The 9,407-nt window shown below is 32.1% G+C and overlaps 1 protein-coding gene across 1 annotated transcript; it reads right to left on the reverse strand.

Moving 5' to 3' along the window:
* Positions 1–1,570: 1,570 nt before the first annotated feature.
* Positions 1,571–8,071, reverse strand: LOC131001755 (transcription factor MYB114-like). Its single transcript, XM_057928322.1, has 3 exons — positions 7,927–8,071; positions 7,635–7,764; positions 1,571–2,112 (listed from the first exon to the last, which is right to left on the reverse strand). The coding sequence occupies exons 1-3, from the start codon at positions 8,060–8,062 to the stop codon at positions 1,779–1,781; spliced, it is 600 nt and encodes a 199-aa protein (XP_057784305.1). The 5' UTR covers positions 8,063–8,071; the 3' UTR covers positions 1,571–1,778.
* Positions 8,072–9,407: the final 1,336 nt, after the last annotated feature.

Consider the following 9,407-nt stretch of genomic DNA (forward strand, 5'->3'; position numbering starts at 1 on the left):
AATAAATAAATAAATAAACTGAAAATTCAGAAAATAAATAAATAAAAAAACTGAAAATTCGAAAATAAATAAATTAATTAAAATCTGGAAAAATTATTTTTTTTAGAAAATAAATAAACTAGAATTGAATAAATAAATTAAAATCTGGAAAATTATTTTTTTTTACAAAATAAATAAACTTAAAGTTCGAAAATAAATAAATAAACTGAAAATTCGAAAATAAATAAACTGAAAATTCAGAAAATAAATAAACTGGAAATAAATAAATGAATAAATAAACTGGAATTAAAATTTTCAGAAAATAAATAAATAAACTGAAAATTGAAAATAAATAAACTGGAAATAAATAAATAAATTGAAAATTCGAAAATAAATAAACTGAAAATTCAGAAAATAAATAATCTGGAATTAAAATTTTCAGAAAATAAATAATTAAATAAACTGAAAATTGAAAAATAAATAAACTTGAATTAAATAAATAAACTGAAAATTCAGAAAATAAATAAACTGAAAATTCGAAAATAAATAAACTGGAATTAAAATTTTCAGAAAATAAATAATTAAATAAACTGAAAATTGAAAAATAAATAAACTTGAATTAAATAAATAAACTGAAAATTCAGAAAATAAATAAACTGAAATTCGAAATAAATAAACTGGAATTAAAATTTTCAGAAAATAAATAAATAATTAAATTGAAAACTGGAAATAAATTTTTTAGAAAATAAATAAACTGAAAATTCGAAAATAAATAAATAAATATACTTAAAATTCCGAAAATAAATAAATTGGAAATAAAATTTTTAGAAAATAAATAAACTTAAAATTAAAATATCCTACTCCATTTAATTAACATCAAAAATTGGGATTAACGTAGACAAGTAAATGATAGAGTGTGGTGGGTCTAATTGGTAGAGTGTAGTAATTAAAAAGTAAGGGAGGTATATGTGTCCAAAAAGCAGAGTAGGTAGTTAATTGGTGGACAAAATTTTAGAGGCAAATGGGTAGTTGATTGGTGGACGGAGGGAGTATTATTATCCATTTCGTTGAGGCTTCATTTCTTTCTGAGCTTTATTTATAACGCAAGGGGCAAGTTAAAGGGCCGTGGATAGGAACAGGAGATGATTAATAGTTAGGCAATTTATTGAAGACGCATTGTTCACCAGCTACTCTCATGCATTCTCGATATATCCATGGACATAAGCCGCTATCATTTTTAATGCTCTTCTATCTATCATCTAACCTGACGTGATACTAATTACCCCCCATTTTTTATCTCTCAACTCTTAACCAGTTACGACACGTTTTTAATAACTAAATAGTACTCGGTCGTGCGATGCCTAATCAATTCTCCCTCCATCCACTTTTGGGCATACATTATATATCAATGATTGGTGGCTGAAGCTCCAAATCATATATCAATGATTTTGTGATATCTATCAATGTAACAAAATTTACTACATCTAAAGTTATTACTATAAAATATTTTTATTATGTCACAGTATACTTTTTCACAATATCAATCGTATCTTTATTATAGTAAAATGACTAGTTTTAGAGTCGCCCTATATTATTGAGGGGCTCATATTTAATTAATAGGAGTGTTGGTGTATCTCTTATTTCATTTTAGAGAACGTGGAAGGAAAAACAACATACAAAAGCAAAAGGAGCTTTCATAACATTATATATCAATGATTGGTGGGTGAAGCTCCAAATCATATATCGCCATCACATAACAAGTCACCGTCCATCTTGATCGTCGATTCTGGCCGACTCCATTACAGGCGGGACGTTGTCGGAAAAACAGAAACGGATTTTGTTCCCCGTTCCGTGATCTCGAGCAACTCTCCCCACCACCGCATGCATTCTGCTAGTGATGAAGAAGGGCCGTTAGGATCGTCGTTTGTGGGAAGTTTCGTGGATCTGATTAGCATGGCCGACCAAGCTGGTGGTTGTGAGTTGGAGAAGGTCCGAGGCCGAGGCCGTACGATGTTGCTCTCGGTGAGGGTTTTTCCTCGGGCCGGTGTCGGTCCCTTCGAGATATGGCAGTTCCAGTAGTTCTTAACGTCGTTTGCAGTCCTCCCAGGAAGTCTGCCGGCGATCAGCGACCATCTGCATACGTCAAATATATCAGAACATGTTTAAATTAATTAATTGAATTCATTTTAAAAGAAAAAGTGAACATGTAATTTTATGAGAGTAAATTTGAATAAACAAACCATATGTAAAATCACATGCATGCGGAAGTCTTTGAACAGGAGTGGTTGAAATGTCACAACCAAAATACAGATATTGTGTCGAGATAGATATAAATAAGAGGGCGACAGATATTTATTGCTTCGAATTTCTGGGTAGGCACTATAGCAGATGCTACATAGGGTTTGTTTGCTAGTTGTTAGCTTTTTTCTCTTTATGGGGAATCCTCCTCTATCCTATTTTTGGTGTCTTATTTCATTTTCAATTCTTCATTATTTTGTCAGTTTTGTTCAATTTTAAATTATTGATTATGTTTAGTTGCCATAATATTAAAATAGTTTACTAACCAAATTAGAGTTCATAATTTCTCTTATATTTAGTTCTTTATTTAATTACTAACTAATACGGGAGTTAATTAATATAAAGTTAGAAACATATAGTTTATATATTAATTGAAATTTTAATTCTTAGAGATAAATATTAAATAAGATTTATTATATAATACTTCCTCTGTCCAATTAAAAAATGACTCTTTTTTTGGACACGAAGATTAAAATAATACCCCCCATGTCCACCAATTCATGTCCTAATTTGTCATTTGATCCGTCCACCAATTTGTGTCCTACTTATTTTTAGTAACTATTTCCTTAGTTACTACCCTTATATTTTACACTTATTTACACAGATGTCATTGAGAGATCCACCATTTTTAATATTATAAAATATCATTAGTCAACTATATATACGGGTCCCCTTCTTCACTCAATAAATAAACATTTTTTTTAATAACTCGTACCCCCTTCACAGTTCCCCTAGGACACGAATTGATGGACGGATGAAGTAAGCAAATTGGATAAAAGTAGTAGGACATACATTTTTCAAGAGTTAATTGTTGTTTTTTATGGATTGAGCCACTTAGTAGGATATACCAAATAAAAATAGAGTCATTTTAACAAGACAGGATAATAATACTTTCTATAATGAATATATAATAACAAAATTATGTGCTCTCGAGGGTTTCTGGTTCTTTTTCTTTTTCTTTCAATAAATTCTAATTTAATAATAAAATAATAAAACTAATAGTGAATGTGTGAGACACAATAAATTGCAATATTGAATATTCATCCGTCTTTTTGGGGGAGACAGAGACAAAGCTTCAATAATTTCGAAAATTTTCTAAGAGTTGAATTGGTTAAAAGTTACTTTTGTTTTCTTTTGAACGCCATGAAAATGATTGAAACATATATATATATATATATATATATATATATATATATATATATATATACCTTCGATATATTTAAAATGTCTCCTTTCTTTGAGGCACAATTATAAAAAGAGAATTAATGAAATTATTAAATGGTTCTCTATCATATGTGAAGGGCTACTAAAATAGGTTATTAATTAAAATGAGATAAAATTACAAAGAAAAAAAATTGTGAGCATGTTAATTAAGGTTATGATCAACAAATATTCTCACTTAAAAGGAAATGATGAGACATTTCAAATAGATTGATCTAACTATAGGTGTGTTGAAATGGAGGAGTATTGTTTTACAAATAAGGGGACATTTACTTTGACTGGTATGACAAATCATTAAACAAGTTAAAAAATCAAAACTAAACCATCAAAGTAAATGTCGCCGTGTCTTACTTGATATCTCTGTTTTGAAAATTAGGGGAAGGGAATACTGGGGGATTGAACCTTAGTTTTTCTCTTAGGCTGCGTTTATTTTGATAAATAAATTTGTCCATAGAAATGTGGATAACACCAAATTTATGTCTTTAAATGTTTTTTTCTTTTTTCCAATATTTGACATAAAAGAGATGCTCACCATTTTTTCTTTCTTATTTTCATTTCAAAGATAGATAATATTATCCCTCCATTTTTGGTCTGATAATATTGTTCATCCTTGAAGTGAAAATAAAGAAGGAAAAATGGTGTGAACATCTCTTTTATGTTAAATGTTGGAAAATGAAAAAGACATTTAAAGGCAATAAATTTTGTTATCCATTATTTTTCATGGATACATTTATCCATCAAAGTAAACGTAGCTAAAGAAATGTGATTGTAATACTTAAACATTTGTGGACTAGTATCTTCTGCACTGTAAGTATCTAGATATTTTTCTTCGTAACGTATATATCAATGTCTTTGTCGATTGAAAGGAAACAATTAAATTTTAGCGATCCGAGTTCATCCGACAAACTTTACTACGAAAATCTTACAAATGATCTCCACCTGAGGAGAGTTATTTCGAAGATATGGAAGTCGTGACTTTATCGCCTTAATGGCATAAGACGCGACCCGATATTCGAATTTTATTTTAGTGACTCGAACAAGGGAGGCACTATGCTCATGAAAAGCAATGACGTCAAGATTCCGACACTCTAAATTGCAGAGCTATGTATCAAATGATAGTCCAAATCAAAGTGTAATTTCTACTTACTCCTACATCCCGCGATCATCAATCAACTATCCCCTATACCCGACCTTCGACAATATTAGCACATCGATCTACTCCCTCCGTCCAAAAAAAAGTGATCCATTTTGGGTGTGACATGGATACTAAGAAAGAATGAAAATTTAAGATGCCATATTCCTTAATTAAATTGTATATGAAAAATCATGTGATCGTCCGGTAATAAATGATCAACGATGAAATCATAATGTCGACCGATCACATAACTTTATCGGCCGGATCATCTGACCGGCCGGTAAAATCATCGGACCGCCCGGTAAAATGATCTAAACCGCCTGGGCGATCAGATGATCTAGCCATCCACCTATCACATTTACACTTGACTGATAGCTGTTCAAATAGGCTCAAGTGTGCAAGACTTTCACAAAAAAACCAAGCAAAACCTATAACAATTAAGGGTAAATAGGTTCTTCACTTAATTTTAGCATAAAATGGCTTAAGTTTATAAAGTAGGGCATTTTTTAACCTACAACTTAAGGAATATGACATTTTTGCTTATTACTCCATCCGTCTCAGCTTTTAGTATCCATATTTCCTTTTTTGATCGTCCCAAATTTTAGTATCCATTTCTACATTTAATAAAAGTAGGTGGGACCCTTGGTCCACTTTAATTATTTTAACACCCACATAAAATGTGGAACCCTTATTCTACTCACTACACACACCAACAACTTTATTAAAACCCGTGTCACTCTCAAATGGATACTAAAAGTTGGGATGGAGAGAGTAACACTTAATGAAGCTGATAAAGTTTCTTTGAGTGGAGTAAAAGTTAGCAGTAGGTATAGTTCTAATTGTATGGGGTAAATAAAATGGTGGCTTCATTAATGGTATAAGTTGCAAATAAGTCAAAAAAAATGGGCACTTTTTTGTGGAAAAAAAAAGGGGTAAGTAAGGCATTTTTTCGTGGACAGATGAAATATTATATATGCATGACCAAATATAAGAAGAGGTTTAAACGAGAATCCTTATTTAAAACGAGAGCATAGAATCATTCTCAGTTCTTCTATCGTGAAGTTCTACGATGAATGTATCATCTTAATTGATAAATGCATCACATGAGTTCGAAATTTAGAGGGAGCGAAACATTCATTTTCTAGTTGCATTAAATTTATAGGAAAATATATTGTTCTTACGTTCCCAAGAAAAATATAATTTTCACGAAACCACATTCACGAAATATGCATGAGAAATTATCAGTATGCAAACCATTTGGTGTCTCTCGCTGTCAAAAAATGCTATGCATATTTGTGTGCAATGTTATGCATATTTATGTTTTCTTTCTGCATATTCATGTTGAACTATACGCATAATACTATGCGACACCGTCAGGTAGCTCTCGCAGTTGGTCACTTGACGGGTCACATACTGATACTTTCTCATGCATATTTCTATCCAGCGTCATGCATATTTGTGTTTACCTTTATGCATATTGGTGTTCAATTATATGAATAATTTTGACGACGACCCCGGAAAAAATATAAATTTTCAGTTAACAATAAAATAAAATCCGAAGTAACCATTTTACCCCTCTACGTTTTTACCTGGAAGGCCTTGGAAGGCTGCTGCCACGTGACGCGCTCCTAATGTGCCACTTAGCCCTCATTTGTGGAGGACTGCTACGAACTATATACTATTATAAGGGAGTGGATCTACATGATTCACTCCCTATATGTAAAAAAGAAGAGATCTCATCCGTTGATCTTATCTAATCTAACGGAAATTATTTATTCACGCCATGTTCAACAGATTTTTTCGTTGAACATATGGGGGGTTGAAACCCAGAACCCCTAAATATATTGTATATGTTCATGAATGTTCAACGAAAAAATCCGTTGAATATGTCGTGAATAAATCATGTCCGTTATATTAAATAAGATCAACGGATGAGATTACTTCTCTCTTCTTTTCTTACATTTAGGCATTTTTCATTGAACCTAACCCTATATATATATATATATATATATATATTATATATTATAGTGAGAATGCTACCTTTCGTGAGAATGAGAATGATTGCATAAGCCAATATGTAGTGTTGCATAAGCTGCAGTTTAATACTGCACAAAAATTTTATCCGAGTTCGAATCCTAGAGGAAACAAAATTTTATCTAATTAATTGAATTTCGTTATGCAGTCATTACAAGCAGCTTATATATGCAACATATATACTGGCTTATGCAATCATTCTCCATTCTCAACACATTTGTCCATTCTCATTTGATCTTCTCTCTCTCTCTCTCTCTCTCTATATATATATTAATATATATATATATAGAGAGAGAGAGAGAGAGAGAGAGAAATGATCAATTGAGAATTCACCAAGTAGTGTGAGAATTGAGAATTCGTCTGAACAGCGGCGAACAAATCATTTCATTTCGATGAACAAATTAGTCATTTCTATGAACAATCATTTTGGTTTTGGGGTTCGAATCCTGGAGGTGATAAAATTTTCAATATATTAAATAGAATTGTTTGTTTATCAATTATATTGATCTGTTCGTAGAATTTATTACTTGTGTTTATCATTCTCAATTCTTACAAAAAATAAAATTCTCAATAGAACCTAGCCATTATATATATATTATATTATATATATATATATTATTAAACTAGTTACGGTGCGTTATCTTTGATGAAAAATGGTGAAATATATATTTTCACCCATTTTTCTACCATTTTAACATGTTACGTAGAAGGATGATTTTCCAGGGTAGGATGGAAAAAATTCGGGCAATTCGTTCTTTTCACTCCAATTCCTTATAATATTATCATGGAGGGTTGATGTGATAATATTTTTTCTTGGGGTATTGATGAGATAAACTATGTTTTCCACTTTGAAGAACATGAGAATGATAGTATTTTCCCATGTTTTCTTATCCTCTTTTCTCATGATAAATTTACAATAAAAAAGAACGTACCCTCGTAATAGAAATTTAAGATGATAAAGACTTGCCTATTTCCTAACAATTTATGAAGCCTGACGATGAGATCGACTTCATCATTAGTAAAGAAGCCTCTGTTAAGATTAGGTCTGAGATAGTTGAGCCATCTCAGCCTGCAACTCTTCCTACATCTGTTCAATCCTGCACCATGTACCACATTAATCAAATCAAGTTCATATTTCATATTTAAAAAAAATAAAAATGAAGGATGATGAGTTTACGTACCGCATTGATCAAATTAAACTTCATTATATAATATGTTATCAAATAAAAAAATAAAATAAGAAGAATGATGTTACGTACCAGCTCTGAGAGGAACGAGATGCCATTTCCCCTCTCCATATTTATGAACGCAGTCTCTGAGGAGAGCATCTTCCTCTTTGGTCCATGCACCTTTCCTCACTCCCACTCCATTATTATTAATATTATTATTATCCATTTCGTTGAGGCTTCATTTCTTTCTGAGATTTATTTATAACGCAAGGGGCAAGTTAAAGGGCGTGATATGAACAAGAGATGATTAATAGTTAGGCAATTTATTGAAGACGCATTGTTCACCAGCTACTCTCATGCATTCTCGATATATATCCATGGACATAAGCCGCTATCATTTTTAATGCTCTTCTATCTATCATCTAACCTGACGTGATACTAATTACCCCCATTTTTTTATCTCTCAACTCTTAACCAGTTACGACACGTTTTTAATAACTAAATAGTACTCGGTCGTGCGATGCCTAATCAATTCTCCCTCCATCCACTTTTGGGCATAACATTATTATCAATGATTGGTGGCTGAAGCTCCAAATCATATATCAATGATTTTGTGATATCTATCAATGTAACAAAATTTACTACATCTAAAGTTATTACTATAAAATATTTTTTATGTCACAGTATACTTTTTCACAATATCAATCGTATCTTTATTATAGTAAAATGACTAGTTTTAGAGTCGCCCTATATTATTGAGGGGCTCATATTTAATTAATAGGAGTGTTGGTGTATCTCTTATTTCATTTTAGAGAACGTGGAAGGAAAAACAACATACAAAAGCAAAAGGAGCTTTCATAACATTATATATCAATGATTGGTGGGTGAAGCTCCAAATCATATATCGCCATCACATAACAAGTCACCGTCCATCTTGATCGTCGATTCTGGCCGACTCCATTACAGGCGGGACGTTGTCGGAAAACAGAAACGGATTTTGTTCCCCGTTCCGTGATCTCGAGCAACTCTCCCCACCACCGCATGCATTCTGCTAGTGATGAAGAAGGGCCGTTAGGATCGTCGTTTGTGGGAAGTTTCGTGGATCTGATTAGCATGGCCGACCAAGCTGGTGGTTGTGAGTTGGAGAAGGTCCGAGGCCGAGGCCGTACGATGTTGCTCTCGGTGAGGGTTTTCCTCGGGCCGGTGTCGGTCCCTTCGAGATATGGCAGTTCCAGTAGTTCTTAACGTCGTTTGCAGTCCTCCCAGGAAGTCTGCCGGCGATCAGCGACCATCTGCATACGTCAAATATATCAGAACATGTTTAAATTAATTAATTGAATTCATTTTAAAAGAAAAAGTGAACATGTAATTTTATGAGAGTAAATTTGAATAAACAAACCATATGTAAAATCACATGCATGCGGAAAGTCTTTGAACAGGAGTGGTTGAAATGTCACAACCAAAATACAGATATTGTGTCGAGATAGATATAAATAAGAGGGCGACAGATATTTATTGCTTCGAATTTCTGGGTAGGCACTATAGCAGATGCTACATAGGGTTTGTTTGCT

Source organism: Salvia miltiorrhiza, chromosome 8, assembly GCF_028751815.1.
Source record: "Salvia miltiorrhiza cultivar Shanhuang (shh) chromosome 8, IMPLAD_Smil_shh, whole genome shotgun sequence".
Lineage (NCBI taxonomy): Eukaryota > Viridiplantae > Streptophyta > Magnoliopsida > Lamiales > Lamiaceae > Salvia > Salvia miltiorrhiza.